Here is a 25,887-nt window from a genome sequence, read left to right on the forward strand (position 1 = left end):
GCCAGTTCAAACAGAAAATTTTAAGAATACAACATTTATTTAAATAGAAATAGCCATTTGTAACATTCTAAATGTCTCTAAATCATCTCTAAACTACATAATGTGCATCGTGACTGAAACACATTCCTATTTCAGGTTTATTCTCATTCACGTATGTCCAAGTATTTTGGCTATTAAGTTAACATACTGTACAAAAACTAATATAATGCAATATCATAGAGGAGGAAATGTATCCTCTATGATATTGCAGCATTTATCCAGATATGGAATGAGATTATTAAGCAAACTGTTATCAACTCCTACATGCCATTTAAATAAAATAAGGCAAAAATAAACATTTCACACAGTGTTTAGTGAGAGATAACTACAGATTTCCACAGATTTCATATTAGCAAACTATAGTTTGGCAAGTCATTTAGGACATCTACTTTGTGCATGACACAAGTAATTTTTCCAACAGTTGTTTACAGACAGATTGTTTCAGTTTTATTGACTATATCACAATTCCAGTGGGTCAGAAGTTTACATACACTAAGTTAACTGTACCTTTAAGCAGCTTGGAAAATTCCAGAAAATTATGTCAAGCTTTTAGGAAATTAGCCAGTTAGCTTCTGATAGGCTAATTGGCTAATTGGAGTCAATTGGAGGTGTACCTGTGGATGTATTTTAAGGCCTACCTTCAAACTCAGTGCCTCTTTGCTTGACATCATGGGAAAATCAAAAGAAATGAGCCAAGACCTCAGAAAAAAATGTGGACCTCCACAAGTCTGGTTCATCTTTGGGAGCAATTTCCAAATGCCTGAAGGTACCACGTTCATCTGTACAAAAAATAGTACGCAAGTATAAACACCATGGGACCACGTAGCCATCATACCGCTCAGGAAGGAGACACATTCTGTCTCCTAGAGATGAATGTATTTTGGTGCGAAAAGTGCAAATCAATCCTAGAACAACAGCAAAGGATCTTGTGAAGATGCTGGAGGAAACAGGTAGACAAGTATCTATATCCACAGTAAAACGAGTCCTATATCAACATAACCTGAAAGACTGCTCAGCAAGGAAGAAGCCACTGCTCCAAAACCACCATAAAAAAGACAGACTACAGTTTGCAAGTGCACACTTGGAGACTTTTTGGAGAAATGCACTCTGGTCTGACGAAACAAAAATAGAACTGTCTGTCCACAATGACCATCGTTATGTTTGGAGAAAAAAGGGTGAGGCTTGCAGCCGAAGAACACCATCCCAACCGTAAAGCATGGGGGTGGCAGCATCATGTTGTGGGGGTGCTTTGCTGCAGGAGAGTCTAGTGCACATCACAAAATAGATAGCATCATGAGGAAGGAAAATGATGTGGATATATTGAAGCAACACATCAAGACATCAGCCAGGAAATTAAAGCTCGGTCACAAATGGCTCTTCCAAATGGACAATGACCCCAAGCATACCTCCAAAGTTGTGGCAAAATGGCTTAAGGACAACAAAGTCAAGGTATTGGAGTGGCCATCACACAGCCCTGACCTCAATCCAGAAGAAAATTTGTGGGCAGAACTGAAAAAGTTTGTGCGAGGATGGAGACCTACAAATCTGACTCAGTTACACAAGATCTGTCTGGAGGAATGGGCAAAAATTCCAGCAACTTATTGTGAGAAGCTTGTGGAAGGCTACCCAAAATGTTTGACCCAATTTAAACAATTTAAAGGCAATGCTACCAAATACTAACAAAGTGTATGTAAACTTCTGACCCACTGGGAATGTAATGAAAGAAACAAAAGCTGAAATAAATCATTCTCTCTACTATTATTCTGACATTTCACAGTCTTTAAATAAAGTAGTGATCCTAAATGACCTAAGACAGGGAATGTTTTCTATGATTAAATGTCAGGAATTGTGAAAAACTGAGTTTAAAGTATTTGGCTATGGTATATGTAAACTTCTGACTTTAACTGTATAGTAGCAAGTAAACAAGTTATCCCCACATATATGTCAAACTACATTGTGTTAATGTTTGGCACAGTTAAACGTTGCCTACCTAAAAACAAGTGAAATTTGATTAGTGGCTAAACATGTTCAGACAGTTCCCTTGTACCTGAATGAATGGCTTCTTTCCAGAATAAAATGAAATATGCAGAAAACATCTCGGTTACGTACGAAACCTCGGTTCCCTAAGACGAGGGGAAAGAGACATTGTGTCACTAAGCTAATGCATATGGGGAGTGTCCTTCTACACGACCTAGTTGAAACCTCTCTACAATAACATCAATTCTAATATTGGCTATGGTGTTTGAGCCCCGCCCTTTTAGGCACGAAGCTGTCCGCTATAAAAGCGGCAGCGCAAACGCCATCACTAAGCTGACGCATATGGGGAACAGAGTCCCATCTCGCCGCACTACACGACATAACCTTCCAGAGTGGAAACATGATGCCACAGTCCCACGGGACAGTGACTGACATGAGTATGCCACAAGTGAATGACCCTCATGGTCAGCCAGGAGGGGAACACTCAGAATATATATATGAACTATGGTCATATAGTATGGATTAACCCCTTCACAAACCCAGTCAGAAAGGAAGTTTATTTATAATGAAGTGCCTGTAACTTTAGGAACACAACGGTCCGAATGCAGGTGGTTGTGAATAGTGACTGGGAGCCCGTACTTAAAAAGAGGGACATAAATATATATTTGTAAAATAGCTAGTGTTCTAGACAGAAAGAACTTGTTTTGAGAGAGACATTATTTCTAGGTTGTGAAACCTTGCGAATGTGTTTTGAGAAGACCATCCTGCTGCAAAACATATGTCTTGTAAGGACACACTGTTCGTCCATACCCAAGAAGAGGCCACGCCTCTAGTTGAGTGTACTTTAACACCAATTGGGCAATTTGCACCCTGTGACTTGTAAGCCAGGGTGACCGTGTCAACAATCCAGTGAGAAAGTCTTTGCTTGGAGATGGATATTCCTTTCGTGCGTCCTCCATAGCACACAAAGAGTTGGTCAGACAGTCTGAAATAGCGTGTGTGCTCAACGTATGTGTGTAGCACTTGCAAGGGGCATAACAAATGCAAGTTCCTGTTCCTCATCTGAATTAAATGGAAGAGGGAAAAAGTCTTGAAGGTGAACCACCTGTGCTTAGAAGGATGTGGTTTTAACCTTAGGCACATAGCCTTTTCTAGGTTTGACAGTGGTTTTGAAAGACCCGGACCAAACTCCAGACATGAATTGTCAACTGACAGTGCTTGCAAATAACCAGTCCGTATTATTGAGGCCAAATCCAGCAGTGATGCGGTCTTAAGGGAAAGCACACGTAATTCAACATAGTCCAGAGGCTCAAAGGGAGGCCCTGCAAGCACTTTTAGGAGCAAGTTAGGTCCCAAGTCAGGGCTGTAGCCGACCGAGGGGGATTTAGCTGCCCCGCCCCCTAGGAATTCTGATTAAATAATGTTTTCCTATAGAGGTGTCAGTTTCAGGTGCTTGATACGCAGATATAATTGCCACATAAATTATGAGCATAGAGTGAGCATCACTCTTAAGAAATGTACAAATTTCAGGTATGGGGCATTTCACTGGGTCTTTGCAGTGTGAAAAGCACAAATTAGTGAACATATTCCATTTCAGTGCATAAAGGCATCTCGTGGAATAGCCTGTAATATTGTTTTCATAACCAACTGAGCCATAGGCTTTGTAGCTTTGGCTGGGGATGCTAAACTGTGCCTTTTGTTTGAGAGAGATCTTTCTTCAGTAGTATTTCCCATGGAGTCCATTACACACCGTGCTCCAACCTGTGTTGGATGCATTTGTGGTCAGCACTTTCCTTCTGAAAACTTGACCCAGCATAAAACCCTGTTGGTAGAAGCCTGGCACTGTCCATGGTGCTAGAGCAGCCAGACAGTGGCGAGTCACCGCAATGCGCATGAAAATGAAATGACTTCAGTGGTAATGTTTTTTCAGTTTGAACTGAAACAGACACCAAAGAATGGTCTGTATGCACTCGTTCATGAGTTGCACATGCATGAACTCCTAAAAAGAAGATTTACTGGCTGGGGAAAAGTGTGCTTTTGCCCAGTAGACATTAGACCAGATTTTCTATATGGCAAAGCTGCAAGTCTCTGTGTTCGTTCAGTAGTGCATCTGATTGGCTAGTAATAACCAATCGCTGAGGTAATTCAAAACATGCACACCATTCTTTTTCAGTGGGGCGAGCAATGCTTCGATACATTTCGGGAATGTGCGGGGAGCCAGTAACAGACTGAAATGAAGGACTTTAAATTGATATGCAGTTCCATCAAACGCAAATCTAAAAAGCTGCCTGCAATGCGGTGCAATTGGTACATGAAGTACACGTCCTTCAAATCGCAAATCATTCCTGAGGACGCATGTGCATTAAGATCTGTTTCTGAGTAAACATTTTGAATAGGCGCATCGTGAGCGTGTGATTCAAGCGTCTCAGAACTAGAATGGGCCGAAGCCCACCGTCCTTCTCCAGAATGAGGAAATAACGTCTGAAAATCCCACTGTGTGTGTGTCACCATCTGTGCAAGCAATACCGGCACATCCTGTGGTTGGACCACAGATTGTGCTTGATCATTGTAAACACCAGCTCTGACACACCTGTGAGGACTTGCCACACATTCGTGCAGCGGGACAGCAGGCTTATTCATTCATATGAATCAACCTCTATCACGTTCTTTGCGAGAAGATTAAGTTTTTCGGCTCGTAACACCGTCGTGTCTTCAGACTGAACTGTGGTAAGACAGAACACCATTGAAACGGGGCGGCCGACATGCGTAACAGGACAGAGAACATGTTCATACATGATATAATATGCCGCTCACCGTTGGGAAGCTGTTATGTGAAATGTGTGGGCTTTGAAGTGGGAATGCCCTTATTGAAAAAGTGTGAGCATCTCGTGCGAGCGCTGTACTCTTTTGCAATCTTTGTATGTTCATACATGATATAATGTGCCACTCACCATTGGGAGGTGATTGTGCATAATGTGCAAACTTTATTGCATGTGTTTAATGTGAGACACAGAAAACAACATATTGAACAACAATATTCTTTTTCTGACAAACAGCAATGGGGAAGAGGGGAACAGCATTGTGTCAGGAGCGCGTTTGCTGCGCGGTGGGGTTCCAGTTGGCATGGGGCTTGCACTGAGGCTGCTGTCTTCATTTGGGTCACGGCTTGCGTGGCTTTACCAGCGGCTCGGTGGCTATATTTGGTAGCGCTGAGGCAGCTGGTGTGGGGTTTTTAGCCAGGTGCTGGCCCGAGACAGAGCGGGAACGAGCCGGTTGTGATGAAGTACTGCTCCGTTTGGCATAAAATGTCTCATAGCCTGTGACTGTTGCTGAGTCGTGACGTAGTGCTCAGAACATTTATCCACAGAGCCTCCATAAAGGCCGGCTGGAGACACCGGAGCATCAAATAGAGCGGCTTTTCCCACGTCGCGCATTTCCTTGAGGGTCAGCCAGATGTGACAATCCAAAAATACCAGGTTGCTCACTGACTTACCAATGGCCTGTGGAGTGACTTTCGTGGCTCACAGCGCTAAGTCCATAGCGGTGCATAGCTCTTTGAACGTCTCTGGATTGTAGCCTTGCTTGTCCATTTGTTTGAGGAGCTTAGCTTGTAAGACTTGGAGCACCATCATCGCATAGAGTGCTGAACCAGTTTGGTCTGCCACTGAGTATGCTTTTCCATCCAGTGCGGACGTTAGTCTACATGGCTTAGAAGGATAAACGGGGTGTGATTTCCTCACCCTGTTACTCGCTGGGCAGAGATGTGATGCTACCGCCTCTTTTGGGGGGGTAGTTGGGCATAACTTTTGTCATCCCCATGGTCCACTTTATTGAAAAGAGTGGAATCGCTGTGTGAGCTGAATAGAGCGTGCACCAGGATTTGTCAGTTCATTACGAACTTCTGGGAAGAGCAGGGCAGAACTCCAGAATGCAGTCACTTGACGGCGTCCGGACTGCACGAACCATTCATCAAGGTGAGGTTTTTCAGGTTTCTCTGGAGATTACTCGAGACCGAGCTCTTCAACTGCCCTTGAAAGGACATGAAGCATCTCCTATTCAGTTGCATGTGCATGCTCCTCACCCTCGCTGGGGGAAGGGGCAGCATCATCCACTGACCACTCGCCAGATGCAGCAAGAGACATAACATCATCATCCCCAGCGTCAGAACCGCCGAAAGTGACAAGGCGGTGTGCTCCTACGGAGGGCCGAAGCTCGTAACATACATACTGTATCAGCATAGACGCACATTGTTCTTGGCATAGACGCACATTGTACATGGAGATTGAGGGGCTCGCGGTGCGTGTGCCGGCACGAAGTCCACCTCAAATTCATCATGCTCGACCTTGCGGCCCTGCCATGCCTCCTTGTGTGATCTCCTCATGTCACAGAAGAGGCGGGTGGGAGGGTGCATGAGGCTGAACCTTCCCTCAGAACGAGGGCGATTCACGAGTGAAGCATCTTGAGACTCATGCCCTCACAATGAGGGCAGTCTGTCTCTATGAGAGCTGTCTCTGCATGGGTGTGGCCCAGACAGTGAATGCAGCTCTCATGCTGATCTGATAGCGGGATGTGTCCCTTGCATAAAAAAATACTTACGGAACGTCATCTTTAAAAAGATGTGAACATGTGTTCGCCAGAACACTGCAGTGGAGCGGGGAGTCTTCTTGTTGCCGTGAAGATCCCGCCCACTGACTCGTGTATGTCGACGGTGAAGTAGTACAGGGCTTCTAGACGAGAGATGAATCGCTGTCATGAAAGAAGAAAATTCTGAGGAATGGTGTTTGAGCGCCCACTATTATAGCAGACAGCTCAAACACCATAGCCAATATTAGAATTGTTGTTATTGTAGAGAGGTTTCAGCTAAGTCGTGTAGAAGGACACTCCCCATATACATCAGCTTAGTGACGCAATGTCAAGTTGTAAGTCATAAGGGAAGCACAGTATTACAGTTCTTGTGTAGTGACAGGACTAAGAGTCTTGGAGAAGCTAGAGAAGAGAGGATACCGGCGGCAGTTTATGCATACTGCTTGGATACAACGTGATTTTTCTCCAATGAGGGGGAGGAGGGGGCAGGATAGGTCCATGTGGGGATTTGTGGGAGGGTAAATTACACTACAGCACTGATATTATTGTGAGGCTGTGAGCAGACAGTGTCAATCAATGCATTGGAGAAAAAAGTTGCTTGTCAGATTTTCCTAATAAGCAACCATATTTTTTTAAAACAAGCCCAAAAAAATACTGGAAAATAATTGCACACCCTAGAACATCTGTCAACCAATCAGAATCAAGAATTCAACAGACAAACTATACAACTATAAAAACTATACAAACTATATTTACTTGAATACATGATACTGCTGTGAAAATCTTAAAGCACTTTTGTCTTAATTTGTATTTCTTTGTTCTGTTGTTTTTAATTTGTTTCTAATGCTTGTGATTTGTTTTTGTTTTTTTTGTTGCCATTTTATTACAACTGTTTTGTCTTTAATAATTACTTTAGAACTTGAAACAATGTTTACTTAATTAGTATTCGTTTTTGTTGTGTCAAAAATGGTTTAGAGAATCGTTACATTTAACTGGTATTGGTATCGACTACTGACATTTTAGTATTGTGATAATAATGCTTACAATGTAGGCCTTTTTACATTTTGCTTGGTTGATCTTCTTATAATAACATGATGAAAAAGTAGATCTACAGTGTTGAATGTCAAAAATTTACAATTATTGACACCCAACCATTCAATAATTTTCAAACCAAGGTTATGGCCATGTTCAGAATGACATTACTGTGTGTAATTTTTTGAGCAGATGGATGAATTCAATTAAATTCATGATTAATATTCATTCAGTATTTATTATTATCATTATTATTAATACTGTTTTTATAGTTATTATTATTATTATTATGATAATTAACAACAGCAACAACAACCATAATTAGGCAAATAGGAAGTAGAAATTCTTAGTGATTTTAAATATAAATAGATAAATATAAAAAAATAAAAAAATAAATGACACGTACACATATACTGTAATTACAAAAACCTTTTGTGATATATTTGCAACGTAAATTATATTTCTGACTTACATATTCATAATCGTCCAATATACAGATGTAGCAGGCATTAAGAATAAAGTTTAGGACAACATTTTTTGATATTTCTCACTTTGCACAGATTTGAATGAATACGAATGTCAGCCAGAAGTACCTTTCAAAATAAAAGAAGTGGGAGGAGCTTGTGGCTGGGAGCCGCCAATCGCTAGCATCACTAACGGAAGTTGTTCTTCCTTCTTCATTATAAAAAGGATAATATCCATTTAATATGACGTATTTATGTGTCACTGAAATTGCTAACAATAAGGTAAAACTGAACGTATCATAAATAAAATTATGCTTCTGGATTGAACTCATCTTTGGTTTCTTCAGTTATTTTCTTTTTTATAAAATCACAACGGGATCGTCATTTGACTCACATAACAGATAATACTGAGGGCTAGTTTAACGCTAGTAGTTCAAAATGTATCTTATTTATGGAAAGTGTTGGCAAAATTTCTATATGTCTTATAAATGGTTAATTTTTGTGCCCATCATTGACAGTTCTTAGCTATTCACTATCAAACATATACAGTAAATGCTTTGTTTCAGTGGGTAATTTAATAAGCAGACCTTGGTTCAGTAAAAAGTCATAATGCACAACAATAATAACATTTGATGAACAATCTCTTAATCTCAAATTTCTTCACTTCCTGCTGCCAGCTGCCGTTTTTCACTGAACCCCCTCTCTCAGAATCCCATGCAGCCCCAGCGCGACTCTTCTTTGGAAATGAATGACTAACCCTATTGTCTGTCAGTTGAAGTGAAAAGGAGGCCTAACGATTTTTCCTACTTAACCCCTAACCCAAGTCCCAAACCTAAACCTAACCATAAAATCTAAACTCTTACCCAAACCTAACCCTGATTTTAAAAGGAAAATCACTGTTGTGTACCATGGAAGAGAGGCTAGCTAAATTTTGTTGCCTGTATTGTATCGATTTGAAATTCTGTTTGTTGATTGGTTGCTGTATGTATGGTGATAAAAGTCATAAATTTTCTTGCAAGTCAATTTGTATTATATCTTACAATTTCACCATCTCGTACAAATTATTATACAAACTATAATAATCGTCAAGAGACTATGCTGAATTCAAAATATTGCTTGCTGTATTATCTAGTTGTATGTTGATTTTGAAATGTTGATTTTCATTACATTTGATTTCCAAAAACCCACTCAGTCGCTCTGTACAGACACCAGCTGCTTGTGTGGAAAATGTGAAATGTAACTAATCAGCAGAAACATGCATCTCATGGTGAAATAGAATAGCACAGGACAGAAATTGTTAGATTTTTTAATTTGTATGCCTCCTTTTCTCAATAATGCTTTTCAAACAAGTCTAAATGTTCCTAAAAGAGTTTGGTCAGTGCAATTCAGCTGAGACACACCCCCCTGCATTAACTGACTCACTGGAAGGGGAAAAGAAGTGTTGGTAGTGCCATTCCACACTTAAATTTGATCATATAATGTGTTAAAGTTTGGTTAGATTAGTGAACGGGACCAGTCAACAAGTCATGTCCCAGTCAGGCCTCTGGGACCATTGTACAATTAATCATTTTTGTATTTATTTATGTATTCATTGATCCTTTGATAATGCGTTTTCAGGCATTGTGAAACATACAGTACATGTCTTTCTTTTTATGTCAAAACTTTAAATTGATATCAGCATCACTGATGGAGAACAGATTCTAAAGAAAAAGCAAGTATTTCTAAAGAATAGATAAAGATAAGAAATTAATATGACACTGCTTATTTTGAAGTTAGCATTTTCAAATGGCAAGACTTTCGTAATACTTGTTTTGATACCTGAAATATATGTGATAAGTTCATAGCTAATTGTGAGATATATATCATACTTTCTCAGTTAAAGATTCTGTACTTTGTTATATGGCTTTTGCTTAGCAAACTTCTAGTAAAATATTAGCATAATGCTAATTGATGTTATGATACGTTACTGTGACATTTAGAGTATAGTTCAACCAAAAATGTAAATGTTATTATAATTTATTCATCTTCAAACCCGTAGTACTTTTTTCTTCCGCTGAACACAAAGTGCTATTTTAGGTAGAATGTTATTTATTTCTTCTATGGGGTGAATGAACCTTTAACCTTTTCTTTATTCTTTTGATTCAATGGTTTCAATTTTAGGCCACATCCACCATCTGGACAAGACATTTAGTCATCCAGTGTTTGGTGACTGTGTTGACATCTGCTTACAGCAGAATGCCATACCCTGAGATTGCTTACCCACAGCTCAACCTCCAGTAACAATTAATGAAGCATTGTGGTTTCCCAGTAACATGATGTACAAACAATGCTTTAAAGTAACCCAAATATTTTAATACATATTAAAATAATGACATCATGGAAAAGGAGAAAGTTCAGACTTTAATATGACATGTTTTTATTTTGCATTTCAATCATTGGGCAAAAGCATACAACAATAATGGTAACAATAATTACAAAGTGCAAAAAACAGTGTTGTTTGTAATTTTAATTACTTTGTCTTCTGCTGTTTATTTGAGTGGTCTGACTTGTCAACCTCTGGCTCAACCAAAGGTATGATTTTGGGGCGGTACTACCTGTCTGCCAAAAGAATGGCAGATTGAGTGTTTGGAAACAGTAGTTTTTCTAATTTAATTTGGTACTACCAGTGGCACAGTATTTACACGTCACCTTCAAAGATAGAGAACAGAAACAATCTGGTAAGGTTACAGCATACAAAATCATACACAATACAAAATAACACAAAATCTCCAGAGCATTTTGAGGTTTGTCATTGATCCAGTGTTTTGGCAGTAGCAAAATCATACTGTCACAGAAAAGGCATTATGGTCTATAGGCACCATCTTTGATGACATCCCAGTACCATTTGTTAAGGTTTACAAAAACCTGATAATCTTTATTGTTACGTAAATAATGACAAGCGCGGCATGCGTGCTCTATAGGATAATCAACATGCTTTACATCAAAGTGTTTTCGCCAATGAAAATACTTTTTGTATTCTTCAACATTTTTGTCCAATGACAGCAGGTGTTCAGCTAGTTCTTTAGGGCTGGAGAAATCGTCTATGTGAATGAAAGCATCTTTTGGCACAAAGCGTTCATATATGTATCTTGGAACCCCAAGAGCCACTGGGACTGATCCTAGTGTGAGCGGATTGAACAGCTTTTCAGTCATGTAGTCATAGTGACCTTCTGTGTTCTCAAATGATAGATAGAACTTACATCTGGTCAATGTTTTCTTGTATTCTTCATCACCTATTGCTTTTCCAAAATGCCGCCCAAGAGCATAAATGTCAATGTGCTTTTTTAGCTCATTATAATATTTTACCCTTTTGTGGTTGTCATTCCAGTTGCTCACAATCCAGCAAACTAACTTGTCCTTTTTGTCCAGAACTTGTGGGAATATCTCATCTTCAGAACCATCAGTTTTAAACATAATTTGCTCACGAAGGACAATGTCAGCATCCCGCCGGTAATTTAATGTCACATTAAACAAGTTCTCCAGACCCTCAAGTCGTCTCGTGTTTTGTGGGGACTCGAAGTGCATCCATATCCATTTCTGGAAGAAAGGCCGTGGTTGTGTGGGTAAATTAGACAGATCGTCTTTAATGTCTCTGTGATTAATAAGTACTCCATGGGCCTCACTGTAGAGTTCTCTATCTACAGTTAAGTAGCAGCCATCAATATTAAATTTGGAACTGCAGGAATTTAGGTCAAATTTATTTTTAAATGGCCCCAACCATATTAGCAGGATAGTGTCATTTTCCAGAGGCTTCTCTTTAAGTACTTTGGGAATTATGGCTTTTGGTGATTCTTTTTCATGATTTAATATGAAATCACGTACTAAAAATATGTTAAATCCAAAAGAGATAATGAGTAGTACAGTAATACAGTTGCTCATAATCCACCGAACTAACTTGTCCTTTTTGTCCAGAACTTGTGGGAATATCTCATCTTCAGAACTATCAGTTTCAGTGGACTTGCAAGATATTTTCTCATAACCTGTGGAGAAGGAAAATAAAGATTATTATTAAAACACTTTAGAATAGTTTTATAAATATCACTCTTTAAAAATAAAGTTTGTGGATACAGCTTGCTTCCTTATGAAAGAGAGAGAGAGAAAGAGAGATAGAAAGCAAAACATACATAGAAAACCCAACTCTGCACCATATCAACAACACAAAATCCTAGAGGGCTGTAACACCCCCACCCCTAAAAATAAACGTATACATTGGTCAACTTTTTTTTAAAAAAGGGAACGTGACAGAGCATCTGACAATACATTGTCTTTTACATTCTTGTGACAAATTTCAAGATTGAAATCCTAAACAGACAAAGACCATCTTGTTCCTTTTTGTTAAACAGCTGACCAACATATACGTTTATTTTTAGGGGTGGGGGTGTTACGTCCCTATAGGATTTCGTGTTGTTGATATGGTGCAGAGTTGGGTGTTCTGTGTATGTTTTGCTTCCTCTCTCTATCTCTCTCTCTCTCTCTCTTTCATTAGGTGCAGATGATCTTGAGCGACGTCCACATGATTTGAATTTGTCAACACAGGGTATCTGCAGGTTCGAAGGAATGAAATGTAAGACTTTTTAAGACTTTTTGAGGCCAAGTAAAAGACAAATTTATGACCACTTTTGCAACAATAAAAAAAAAAAAAAAAAAATGAATTAGCTGGTAAATACAAAACCACTGAGGCTACTTGGTTGTCTCTAGACATGTTTTTTATATTTTATTGTGCATTTATGTTTTCTTTTATTAAATAAGTTAATACAACATTAAAACTTTAAATGAATTCATTAAGAATGCATGTAGCCTAAAGTATGTAGCCTACAGTTACAATCAAAGTTATTTAACGCCCCTGACCTGCAATACATTCTAGTGATGTGAATTAAAACACATCAACTAAAAACCTCAGTAAACAGTCAAAATAAGTTTTAATACACATTTGAGTGATTTTGAGACCAAACAGTTCAGTTTTCCCAAATTTTAAAATAAAAAATAACTAATTCTCTCCACAAATATCATGTCAAAAATATTCAACCCCCAAAGTCAGTCATTTGTGGAGCATCCAAAAACAGCAAATAAATGTTTCAGGTAAGTGTTCTCAGGCTTCGGACACCTCTCTATTAGAATTTGCACACATTTCTCATGAGCAAAAGCTTCCAGCTCATTGACATTCTTTGGTTTCTGTGCTGCCACTGCTTCCTTGAAATCCCAACAAAGGTTTGCAATGGGATTTTAATTATGGACCGAAAGGGCCATTTAAGGACATTCCACGACCTATCCCTGAACCAGATTTTGGACAACTTGGATATATCCTTGTGTTATTGCCTTGCTGGAAAGTCCAGTGATCACCGAGCTTCAATTTACACACTGAAGGCATCACATTTTTCATGCCAAAATGGCCTGATATCTGAAAGAATCCATGGTGTCAGTCACATAGTCAGGATAGCCGTTTCCTGCAGCTGTAAAACCCCCCCATTACAGGACTGACCCACCTCCATGCTTGACTGTGGGGATGGTGTCGTTCTTGTCATCACCTTGTCATCTTACTCCAGACGTACTGCTGACCCATGGGTCTAAAACTCATTTTCAGTTTAGTGTCATACGTCTATAAAACCTTCTTCCAGGACGCTACAGGTCTTTCCTAATTACTTCTTGAATATTCAAGTCAACATTTCCCTTGGTGAAGTTTTGCTTTCTTCCACACCCCAAGAAGGTTGCTGTTGTACCATATTTTTAAAATGTATGAATGGTGCTGCCAACTTTGTCTATTGGAATTTGAAGTGCCTTGGAAATGTACTTTTTGCCATGACCTTTCTTGTGTAATGAAATAATCTCCTCTATTAGCTTTTGAGACAGCTTATTTTAATTGCACTTTTTGCATAGAAATACATTTTTGCTTACAACGCTAAACTTAAATTTTAAAACTTAAATAAGTGCCATTGCAGATTGATGACTTAATTTTGTTTTAAAACAATTACTTACATATTTAAGAAACAGCTACAAGCAATAGGGGTTGAATAATTATGACATAAAAATCCTGCTTTTTAGAAATATTAGGTTATATATTCACAATATGACTTTGAATATGTCACTCAACTGATATAGATGTAAAGTTTAAAAATTCCGGGTCATCAGAAAAGCTTACCTTTGTAAATCCTTACTGTTTTGGGGGGTTGAATAATTTCGATTGCAACTACATAGTGTGACCTTTCACTTTAGTCACTTGCTTTCCAACAAGACGTGACGCAATAGACCAATGCTTTGGCAACGTCACCGCTTATGCCAAACACGGAAGTGGTGGCAAAAAACATGCATAAAAAGTAAACGTTCATCAGATGTTGAAAAATGATTCCGAGGGCTCTTGTTAACTGCTGTGGCTTCAAGCCATCAACAGAGCTGACTGGACTGAGGAGACCATTTCAACTCACAACTTTGCAGCAAAAATTTATAGTGAACATGATTACATGTTTGTTATTATCTCAATTCATTATAGTAATTGCATCGCTAAGAATATGATGGTTTTGTGTCATAATTTCATTTAATCATCTAATATTTCACAACAGTCAATGGGCTTTCTGCCACCACTTACTGAGCATGCCCTGACATTTTTGTAAATAAGGGGATTGGTCTATAGACCTTATTCACAGTAGCGCCACGTTTGATTTTTAAAGGGAATGGAAACGAGGCTGTGAGGGATAGACTTACAGTCTCTTCAATGGCTTACATGGTATAAAGCTGTAAAAAGCTCCTAGATCACATGTGATTTTCCACAACTCATGTTGTCTGGAGTTTTTTCTACCGAGTGTCCTTGAAAATATATTTTTCCAATGTTTTGTACGCGGAACGATCCAAAAACATTTTAAACTGCAATACAGCCCATTGAAGAGACTGTACGTCTATCCCTCACAGCCTTGTTGTCATTCACATCAAAAAACAAAGATGGCACTGCTGTGAATAAGGTCTAGCATGTGCTGAATAACATTTATATATTTTTTCTTGGCAGAAAATTTTAACAAATACTTTAACTGGCAGTTAAAGCGCAGTTCATTAAAAAATTAAATTTCTGTCATCATTGCTCACCCTTGAGTCTGTATACATTTTTCTCTGCCGTGGAACAAAAAAGGAGATGTTAAGCAAAACGCTTAGTCTCATTCACTGTCACTGCATCTTTTTTTTCATTCAGTGAAAGTGAATGGTGACTGAAACTCCCTAATATCTCCTTCTGATATCCACTGAAATAAGAAAGTCATACAGGTTTGCAACAGCATGAAGGTAAGTGATGACAATTTTCATTTTTGTGTGAAACATCTCAAGTAAAAGCCAAAACTCGTCAGTTACCTTAAAAATGGCTGTTTAAAGTTAACAAGATGTACTGAAAATGTTAACAGATTTCATTATGAAAGAGAACTGCTGCATAATTAGTTATGATGTGTATATTGAAAACAGATAATGTACAAATATTAAATATAGATAATATATATTATGTATATTATTAATATTATAATATTTATATAATTATATTATTATTGTTTTTTATATTATTACAAAAAAATTAAATTGATAGATTCAGATGGCAGAGAAAAAAACTGTATATGTCAGATGGAGCTTTAGAAAGATGAGAGATGTAACAGGTGTAACTCTGCAGCTGAGTAGTTCTGTTAGCTTTACAATTATTGTCAAAGGTGATGTAAAATAAGGATGAGCCACGATCTGAAAGGCGTCAAAAGACACTCCAACCTCACGTGCTAGCAAATTGCAATGCTGACAGCTTGGTCGTTTATAAATAGGAGCGATAGTGTTAGCACCATGCTCGCTTACAGAGACGCAGAATAACGCCATTTGTATTTCGGATTAACAGGTTTATCCATGTGTAACATCGTAAATTCAGTAAAAATGCGCCTCCCTGAACGCGCTCACATTAAACTCAAGCGTCAGCTGCTAAATGATGGATGCACGAGAGAGAGAGAGAGAGAGAGAGAGATGATTTTGACTCACGCAGATTCTGCTGTTTTATGCGTCTCCTCTATTCATGCCCCAAAATTTAAGACCTCAGCAAATTAAATTTAAGACTTCTTGTAATTTAAGATATTTAAGACTTTTTATGGCCTTAAATTTGAAAAAGTAAATGTAAGACTTTTTAAGGACCCTCGGGTACCCTGCAACAGGATGTCGGGGAGCTCATTCTAGAGTGGATCGCATTCTGCGAGAGCTCTAGTTTAAGACAGCTTGAGAGAGCTTTACACATCCAGTTAAACAGAGCTTGTATTTTGACAGAACTTTTATTTTGACGGATCTTTGAGTTTCTCTGTATGTTTTTGACGGTAGTTTTTAATCCAACTTTTTCCTAAATGCGGAAGTGTTCCATGATTCGCCTGTTTTCATTTTCCTGTCTCTAGTGTTTTCACCAGCATCAGCATTTATTCTTAGCGGGTAAAGTATAACATATGCAGAAATTTAAAAAAAAAAACAAAAAAAAAAAACATGTTGCTCTATAGTGCCGAAACTTCACAGAGTTGAGATGACCATTTTTTTTTCAGTGCCTCACCGAAGTATGTAGATGAAATGAAATGACGGTCCGAGGTTAGTTTCGTTGATATCATTCACTACTTTAAGTTAATATTATGACAGCCAACAACTGTACAAGTTGAGTGTGAACTTCATTTTTACTCTAAATAACACTTAAATGGTTGTTGTTCTCCATCTGGATCGCTCGTTTTGGTTAGTTTTACGTTGCATCTCAAGAAGAAAGAGAGCATGGTGGCACCTCTCGTTCATTCTGAAGCGCGCAGCACATGCAGACTGTTTATTTTTTAATAAAATGGCTCACCAGTGCTAGAACGAGTTTTGAGGTTGGGGGGGCGAGAGCAAACTGGACGTCATCTCAACAACATTCCAGTCAATATTGCCAATATATATGTATATATTTAATATGGCCAATTTATACCACACCAGCTTCCAAGATTGTCAAAATCATGGTGACTGACTAGTTATTTATCAATATATACAGTGATTCAAATCTGCTTCTGCGCTGAAACAGAGACTGGCTATACACTTGTCATTGCACAGTTCACACATATCTTTGATGAGGCAGCTCTCTTCAGTTTCAGATACTTCTGGAACACTGTACTGGTTAAACTGCACGTTCTTGTGTATAGGTCCCTCTTTTTTTACATGTCTATTCAATCGTTTGACCGTCATTTTATTGTTTGTGTCTGCATTTAGATCAGCAGTTACAGTAATACTCAAACCAGACCATCTGGCACCAACAATCATCCATGCGATTATCTAATCAGCCAATCGTGTGGCAGCAGTGAGGTGCATAAAATCATGCAGATACGGGTCAGGAACTTCAGTTAATGTTCACATCAACCATCAGAATGGGGATAAAATGTGATCTCAGTGATTTGGAGCGTGGCATGATTGTTGGTGCCAGATGGGCTGGTCTGAGTATTTCTGTAACTGCTGATCTTCTGGGCCAAAATACACAGGGGACTCTTATTTTGAAATGTCTGTGCTCCCAGTTGTGAGTTCACTGATGGCTGATTCGCTGAGAAAGTGAATCTGATTCAAACTGCTAACCTGAGCTCCTGAGTTCAAACCCTCAGTTCTTTTCGGGTGATTCATGAAAAAGATCCTGTTCAAAAGAGTCATTTGTTCACGATTATCTCGCACTGGGTTTGTTGTTGCGCAGCGAGCTCATCAGAAACAGAATGGGTGAAAAGCGTCTCGAGACACACTGGTGGTGCGCACTCTAAATATGTACTCAATAACCCACAAGATGATATCTGCCGAAACCGCATATGAGCGCACATAACCCGACTGTCGCCAATGACGACTAGATTTTAAATGATTGTCGCAATCAGTTATTTTTGGTTGCATTTGCGTCAATTTTAGTCACAGTGAACCCTGCATACCATTTTTTAATTTTTGGTACTATTTCGTTATACTGCGCAACCCTAAAATATTCTAAATCATAAACGTCTCAAAGACATCTGCTGAATGTCTTATTGACATCCGAGACATATTGACACACAACGACACAATGTAATAAACATTTATTTTAGATGTCAACACACACATCAAATGCTATCAGGATCAAAGGCAGATTAAAGCTCAATAAGTAATCACTCAATAAAGAATTCATGTTAAAAAAGGACATATTAGTGATGTTAATTTTTCTATTCCATAATAATGACAATTAAAACATTTAAAAATATATAATAACAGAACATTGTCAGACATATAACATTTTAAATATCTTTATAATAATAAATAAATAATTTTGTATTGAAAATAAATTCACGTTAGAGTCGCGTGAAGACTTTCAAACACAAAATATTACACTATTGACAGATATTTGTTAGAATATAAAGTAAAGGGTGTCCTGAAATTTAGTTTGGTTGAAAAAGTAGTCTATATTTATTCAACCTGGAAGCTGTGTGCACGGAAACTACACGTCAGTATCTCAATTTGAATGATTATTTCCTTCATTTAACGGTGGTGGATCAGACTGCTGTGTTAACTTAACACAAGGATGTAGATAGTAGGCCTAATTTAGTTTTGTCATGTTTCTTATTTTTGCCCCTAAAATACGAGTAACAATTACTTCAAACAATAATTCGATTATAACCACTTTGTCTGGACATTTTTATACCATTGAATTTGAGATTTTAGGCGAATCCCAAGTTGCTGTAAAATGTGCGGTGAACTTTCACTTTCACTTTCCGATGGTGGGTGTCGTCTCTGCGAAGATGTTTGGTGACCTTATATTTGTGAAATAAAGATGTTCGTTTTTATAAGGTCGACACTAATCTTACAGACAAGTAATTGTAAGAGGAAAGGCGCTGTATGGGGTACATGTTTCAAAAATAAATACGTCACTAGCGTTCAACACAACTACTGCACATCTGAATTGTGGATGCCAGTTATTCACTCTTATTAGGCGACTGACTGAGCAACATTCACCGTATTCAGTGGCTGCGACTCAAGTTAAAGATGATGTTGCTGTAACAGTTATTTGGTTCTTCTGAAATGGGTAAAGGCGAACAGACTATTAGCCGGAAGTTAACGTTAATTTTGTGCTATGGGTTTCACGTGTGAGTCTTTAAGTAATTCTTCAAAGTCTAAAAGAAATGGTCTCAACCATTTCTGCAGAGGAAAGAGAAAACAACATGAGAACTTACGTGACATTGGTCGGTGCAGATGTGCTGTTCAAGCAGAGGATCTTGTTGTATACAGTCACCAGTCTACACACACACACGCACGCACAGGCTGTCTTGTTTGGAAGGATGCGTCCTCCGGTCCGGAGGTCGAGGCTGTCTCGTTTAATTTTAATTTTTAATTTTATTTTTATTTTTTATTGGGAATGCAAAAAGGTTAACAACTGAATAAATGTAAGTGCATATACATAAAAGGCTTTGACAATAGATTAAAAAAAAATAAGAAGGAAAAAAATAAAAATAGAGACAGCCTCGATGACGTTTAAGGCCGACAAACGCAGCCTTCCAAACGACACGCACGCACAGACAGACACAGTTGGGCGGTTACACGTAATCGAGCAGTTATTTTAACAGTAGCTCAGAGGAGGAGTCTATCAAGGAGTTACATGTTAAGTGTCTATTGAGGACACAGCTCAGCACACATTTATTTTTGGGGAAAATAAATTAATATATATTTAGACTGCACAGAATGTCACAGCTGTTCCCTCATAATTGTTGGTGTTCATATAAGACTGTAAATATGTAATATATTATGTAATATTGTGGTTCAGTAATTCTGTTGCAGATAGCTTGCAAATTGTAAGCTAACTCAAAAATACAGAGAACAAGAAATGTTTAATTTCACGATCTATAGCTTTGGTAATACATTCATATGTGTAACATATGATTTAAAAGTCATTAAATGTCACATTTACAAAGTTATATTGACATACATCACAAAAGGTTTTTGTATGATTTCTGCTCAGGCAGTGAATACAGTACCCATTCAAAGTTCTATGAGCCAGTGGTATCACTATGATGTCAGATGGGGACTTGTTTTCACTGTGGACTTATTTGATCACGACACCTGTTGATACTTCTGTGATGAACCTTCGCCGTAGGCCATCAGCTGTAGTCTGACGTGCACATCTTTCAAAAAATTTAACAACACGTGTGTTAGGGCCTGGGTAGCTCAGCGAGTATTGACGCTGACTATCACCCCTGGAGTCGCGAGTTCGAATCAAGGGCGTGCTGAGTGACTCCAACCAGGTCTCCTAAGCAACCAAAGTGGCCCAGTTGCTAGGGAGGGTAGAGTCACATGGGCCTCCCCGTGGTCGCTATAATGTGGTTCTCACTCTCGGTGGGGCGCGTGGTGAGTTGTGCGTGGATGCAGCGGAGAATGGCGTGGGACTCCACACGCGCTACGTCTCGGTGGTAACGTGCACAACAAGCCACGTGATAAGATGCGCGGATTGAAGCTCTCAGATGTGGAGGCAACTGAGATTCATCCTCCGCCACCCGGATTGAGGCAAGTCATTATGCCATCACGAGGACTTAGAGTGCATTGGGAATTGGGCATAACAAATTGGGGAGAAAAGGGGAGAAAAAAACAACATGTGCGTTGACGCAGACCACGACAGCTGTGATTGGTCCGCTTTGTAACCAGAGACTGCCCCCCAGCATGACAAGAAATTTTAGGCTACTTTGAGTGTAGTAATACTTCGAGGCTACTTCACAAATGATAAAATCTGTGCTTTTTTCTCGTGTCTTTTACCCGATATACAGTATATTTGGTTTGTGAGTAAAACAATATCATGTTACAGTAAATAATCATATTTCATAAGTTATGAAAATGAAACACCTCTAATTTGTCAGCAGATTAAAAAAGCACCTGTTAAGAGTTGGTTATTTTGCCTAAATGCATAGTAAAGATTATAAGCTTTAAAACGAAACCCATTGTATGCTGGTCAAGCAAGCAGTTATTTATTAATTTGATTAATTTCAGCACGGATCGTCAAAGTATGCCACAATATTTATTTATTATTATTTAAGTGACTCAAAAGCAAGCATACAGTCTATGCCTAATTTATAATCTCTCTGCATAGCAGGCAACATGTATAATAAATAATATGTACCTAAATACTGCATACTTTGATGTACTCGTTTTTAATACTTCAATAATTTAATAAAAACTTTTGAATCCACGAATTGCATTGCCTTTGTTTATTTATGAAATGTACAGATATTTCAGAAATAAAGGAAGTTTCTCTCAATACTATAGCATTTTGGCTTACTCACAGAACAAAGCAGACACACCAACACAGAATTATAAATGCAAACCAACGCGTTGGCCACTACACGGAGCCTACTGCGTAGGTTTGATGCAGAAATATAAACTGGTCTTTAGCCGGATCGGATGTTGAGGCCGATTTACACTTTAAAAATATTTATAAAATTATTGTAGCATTTAAAATGAGTTCATCAAAATATGTACATGTTGAGATATAGGTACATATTTATATATTATACATGTTATTGTATAATATTATACATATTATACATATAATATTTATTATTATACATGTTGCCTGCCATGCAGAGAGAAAATAAATGATATACTCTATGATTGCTTTTTAGTTGCTTAAATAATAATAAATATATATTTTTTTCCAATTAAGTTTTTTTTAATTTATTCATATAGAAGACAGAGAAAAACAAAACATATATACACTGAATCAACATTTAACTCCCACTACTACCCCTCCCCAACCACCCTACCCCCAACGAACATCCCCGTGGTCACAAAAGTATACACACACACAAAAATAATAATAATAATTTAAAAAAAAGTAATAATAATCATACAAAACCACACCTCTCTCTCCACAGCTGCTCCCCAAGAGTACCCCAAAAATGCAACATAACTGCCGCATTTCCCATCAAATGAATCCCAGATCCCCAGCCTTCTAAATGACACCTCCTCGAAAGCTGCCACCCTCCCCATCTCCACGCACCACTCCTGAAATGAGGGCGCTCCAGCCAACTTCCATCCCCTTAAAACAATCTGTCTGCCTGTCATAACACTGGTCAGCACCCAATTTTTTATGTGTTTATCCATTCACATTTACATTTATGCATTTGGCAGACACTTTTATCCAAAGTGACTTACAGTGCACTTATTACAAGGACAATCCCCCTGGAGCAACCTGGAGTTAAGTGCCTTGCTCAAGGACACAATGGTGGTGGCTGTGGGGATCGTACCAGCAACCTTCTGATTACATTCCGATAACCAGATCAGTGCTTTAGCCCACTACGCCACCACCACACCTTATCCCCTATATCGATGACCGCCCCATCACCCAAAACACAGAGTCTGGGGCAAAACGAAACCTGAGTGCCCAACACGTCACACACAAAACTCTGAACCTTCAACTAAAATTCCTGGATCTCTACACACCACCAAATAACATGGGCTGTGTCTCCATCCTCTGATTGGCATCGCCAGCAGTTGGGTGTCTTTAAGACCAAGCCTATCCAATCTAGAGGGGGTCCAATAGAATCTATTTAAAATCTTGAATTGCATTAGGCGCACCCTTGCATCTCTAGATACAGACTTGACGTTTTTTTAGAATCCTAGCCCACACTCCCTCCTCTAATACCAAGTTTAAATCTTTCTCCCATAATCTCTTGATAGAAGTTAAAGCTCCATCCCCCAGACTCTGAATTAGCAGGAAGTAATACACTGATGCCTCATGACCTTTTCCAAAAGCAGTAATCATCAGTAAGCCACGCCACAGAGGATAATGAGGACCAGTTGGTCTCCATATAAACATTGATTTCAGCCTTTAACATTTGTTGGAATTCAGGATTTTGCAAAAGGAATACTTTAAAGTGCCAACTATATGATTTATTTTTCTCTGTATGTGGCAACATCTCTAAACTCTCCAGGGCGTGATATGAGACTAAGATGTTTCCATGTGGGCAATCAACAACAGATGAAATGAGGGACTATATATATATATATATATATAAATCTATTCTACAATAAATCTTATGGACTGATGAAACAAATTTATAGTTCCTAACAGATGGGTTCAAAAGTCTCCAAATATCTGTAAGACCAAGATTTTTACACATCCTGTGAAGTGTCAATCATGCTCTAGGGGGCTTACACACTTTTGCTTCACTATGATAAAGGACTGAGTGCATCAAAAGATTAAAGTCTCCTCCCAATATTATATCATGAGGGGTGCCAGCGGCTTGCAACATCCCTTTAAGATCTATAAAAAAGCCCTGATCATCAGCATTAGGTGCGTAAATATTAGCCAAAATCAACCTTTGCCCCTGAATTTCTGCTAAAACAATAATGATTCTTCCTAATTTATCTTTAATCTGTTTGATACATTTGAATTGTAGATGCTTACTTATCAGTGTAATGACTCCCCTGCTCCTACTTGAGCCAGCACTATGGAAAACATGTCCACCCCATATCTTCCCAAATTTTTCAGCTTCCTGCAGGGAAAGATGCATTTCTTGTAGAAACACTATCATATTTCTTACGTTTAATAAGAGAAATAACCCTTCTTTTAATGGGGTGCCCCAACCCATTCACATTTCACGTGGAGAGAGACAATCCACTCATTTTAACATTTGATATTTTGACATATTAGAAAAAATAGTCAAACACAAACGGTCCATGTATGCCTACGAGAGCCCCCGCGATAACTTTGCCGTCGGATTGCTCAAGTTCGGTGTTTCTATACAAATTTTGTGAGACAGAATTATACAACAGAAGATAATCTATAAAACAAACTCAAGCCAATAGGTGGAATAAACACAAAGAACGTGTAGATTCACAAAAGCAAGCTCCAGCCTCTAGCGGAACAAGCACCAAAAAAAAGAAGCCGTTCAGTTTCCTCGGGCAGTCAAACGAATGAGCCGGCCCATTCGACTGCCACATGATTGCAACAAATGACCCAATCACTCCAATGTCCTGCAAGAAATACTCCACAAAACAAACTCCAACCAATAGGAGGCATAAGCACATAGGATGTGCAGATTCATCCACAACACTGTCCCAAAGGAGTGCTACTACACAAAACAAACTCCAGCCGCTAGTCGGAACAAGCACAAAAAGAAACAAAAAAGGCGCTCAGCTTTCTCGGACAGTCAAGTGAATGTTCAGTGAGTCGGACCACTTGGCTGCAATGTGAGTACCACAAAATAACTTAATCAGTCCACTGACTTTATGAAGGACATCGCTTGCTGGGGACATGTAAATATTTTGCGGCCATCCTTAGCATCTATTCTCAATTTTGCTGAGAACATCAGTGCAAAAGTGAACTTCCGTTGATGTAAGAGTTTCTTGCATTCCTTGAATCAATCACGTTTCTCTCTTTTCGAATTCGCATAGTCTGGGAACAAGAAAATGCTGTGGTTCTTCCAAGAAAGCCTTCCTTTACTCCTCGCCTCACGTAACATGAGATCTTTATCGGATGATCTCAGAAATTTGGCCAGACTTGATCGGACCTGTCTCCCTGAGCGGATTGCCGAGCCGGAACCCAGTGAGCTCGCTCAATTTCCAGCTTATGGACTGTTATGTCGAGCAGACTCGGGAAGAGACTGTCCAGGAATTTCACCATTTCTTGACCTTCTTCATCCTCAGAAATTCCAACAATTCGGATGTTATTCTGCCGTTACGATTCTCCAAGTCTTCCAATTTCTCCCAGACATGCTCCAAATCCACCTTGGTTGCTAGTGGATTAGCAGCTAATTCCCTCTCCAATGACTCCAGATAATCGATCTTTTTCTCGACATCCCCCACTCTTGTAACCACCTCAGTGAATTTAGTCTCCATAGCAGTGATCGATCGACGTATTACAGCAAGATCCTCCAAGTCAGCAACGACCTTTGTCAGCATTGCTGACACGTTCAACAATTCTTGCCAAATTTCCTTCACTTCTCCGGCCAAATCGGCTCCCGGGCTTGTGGCCTGCTGCTCAGGGGCGTCAGCTTGAGCACGTAAGTGTCTTTTAATGTCTCCAGAGCCTGAGGAATTTGAATTCTTTGACATATTGTCTTCCTAGAACAGTTAAGGATCAGGGTGTATCGAATCTCATCGGTTTATGACATAAAAAGTATTAAAAGTAGCAAAGTGCGCAAAGCTTGCCGCTCACACGTCACGTGACTCTCCAATAATAAATAAATATTCTGGTATACTTTGATGCTCCATGCTGAAAAAATAAATCTAATTAATAAATAACACTCACTTGACCCAAAAAAAAAAAAAAAAAAAAAATGTGTGAATTTTTTTTTCATTTATGTGTAAATTGTGAGCTTTTAAATTTGAGTATAAAAAATTGCAGGCAGCAGCCCAAACATGCCCCAGAGTTTAATGGGTTCTTAGAGACTGACTGAGCCGTTGAATTAGACACGCCCCCTCTTTCAAAACACTGCCCTCCAAAGATAGTATTGTGACCATCTCCTTTACTGTTGTGAAACACAACAGTATCAAAACACAGCTCTTAGCTGACATTAAACCTAAATGTTCTGCTTCAGTTAAAATGTCTGATCCAGTAGCTCTATCTGTGTTGCCTCTTGTGGACATCTGGCATTTCTTTTTTGTGGGAGAAAAAAGTGTATGGAGTGATTTAACGGAAATAAATACATAACACTCAATAAAATGTGACCATGAATAAATGATGGAGCTCTCCAGTTCTTTTGCTGTTTTTGTTTGTTTGTCCTGTGTTTAGTCATTTATATCCAATCAGTTTTACCAGAGA

General features: G+C 38.7%; 1 protein-coding gene across 1 annotated transcript; it reads right to left on the bottom strand.

Annotated features, from left to right (window-relative positions):
* Window positions 1-10,488: 10,488 nt before the first annotated feature.
* Window positions 10,489-19,653, bottom strand: LOC127451725 (4-galactosyl-N-acetylglucosaminide 3-alpha-L-fucosyltransferase 9-like). Its single transcript, XM_051716630.1, has 2 exons — window positions 19,310-19,653; window positions 10,489-12,115 (listed from the first exon to the last, which is right to left on the bottom strand). Exons 1-2 carry the CDS (start codon window positions 19,314-19,316, stop codon window positions 10,938-10,940), a joined length of 1,185 nt encoding a protein of 394 aa, XP_051572590.1. The 5' UTR covers window positions 19,317-19,653; the 3' UTR covers window positions 10,489-10,937.
* Between the last annotated feature and the right edge of the window lie 6,234 nt (window positions 19,654-25,887).

The sequence above is a fragment of the Myxocyprinus asiaticus genome, chromosome 14, assembly GCF_019703515.2.
Source record: "Myxocyprinus asiaticus isolate MX2 ecotype Aquarium Trade chromosome 14, UBuf_Myxa_2, whole genome shotgun sequence".
Taxonomy (NCBI): domain Eukaryota; kingdom Metazoa; phylum Chordata; class Actinopteri; order Cypriniformes; family Catostomidae; genus Myxocyprinus; species Myxocyprinus asiaticus.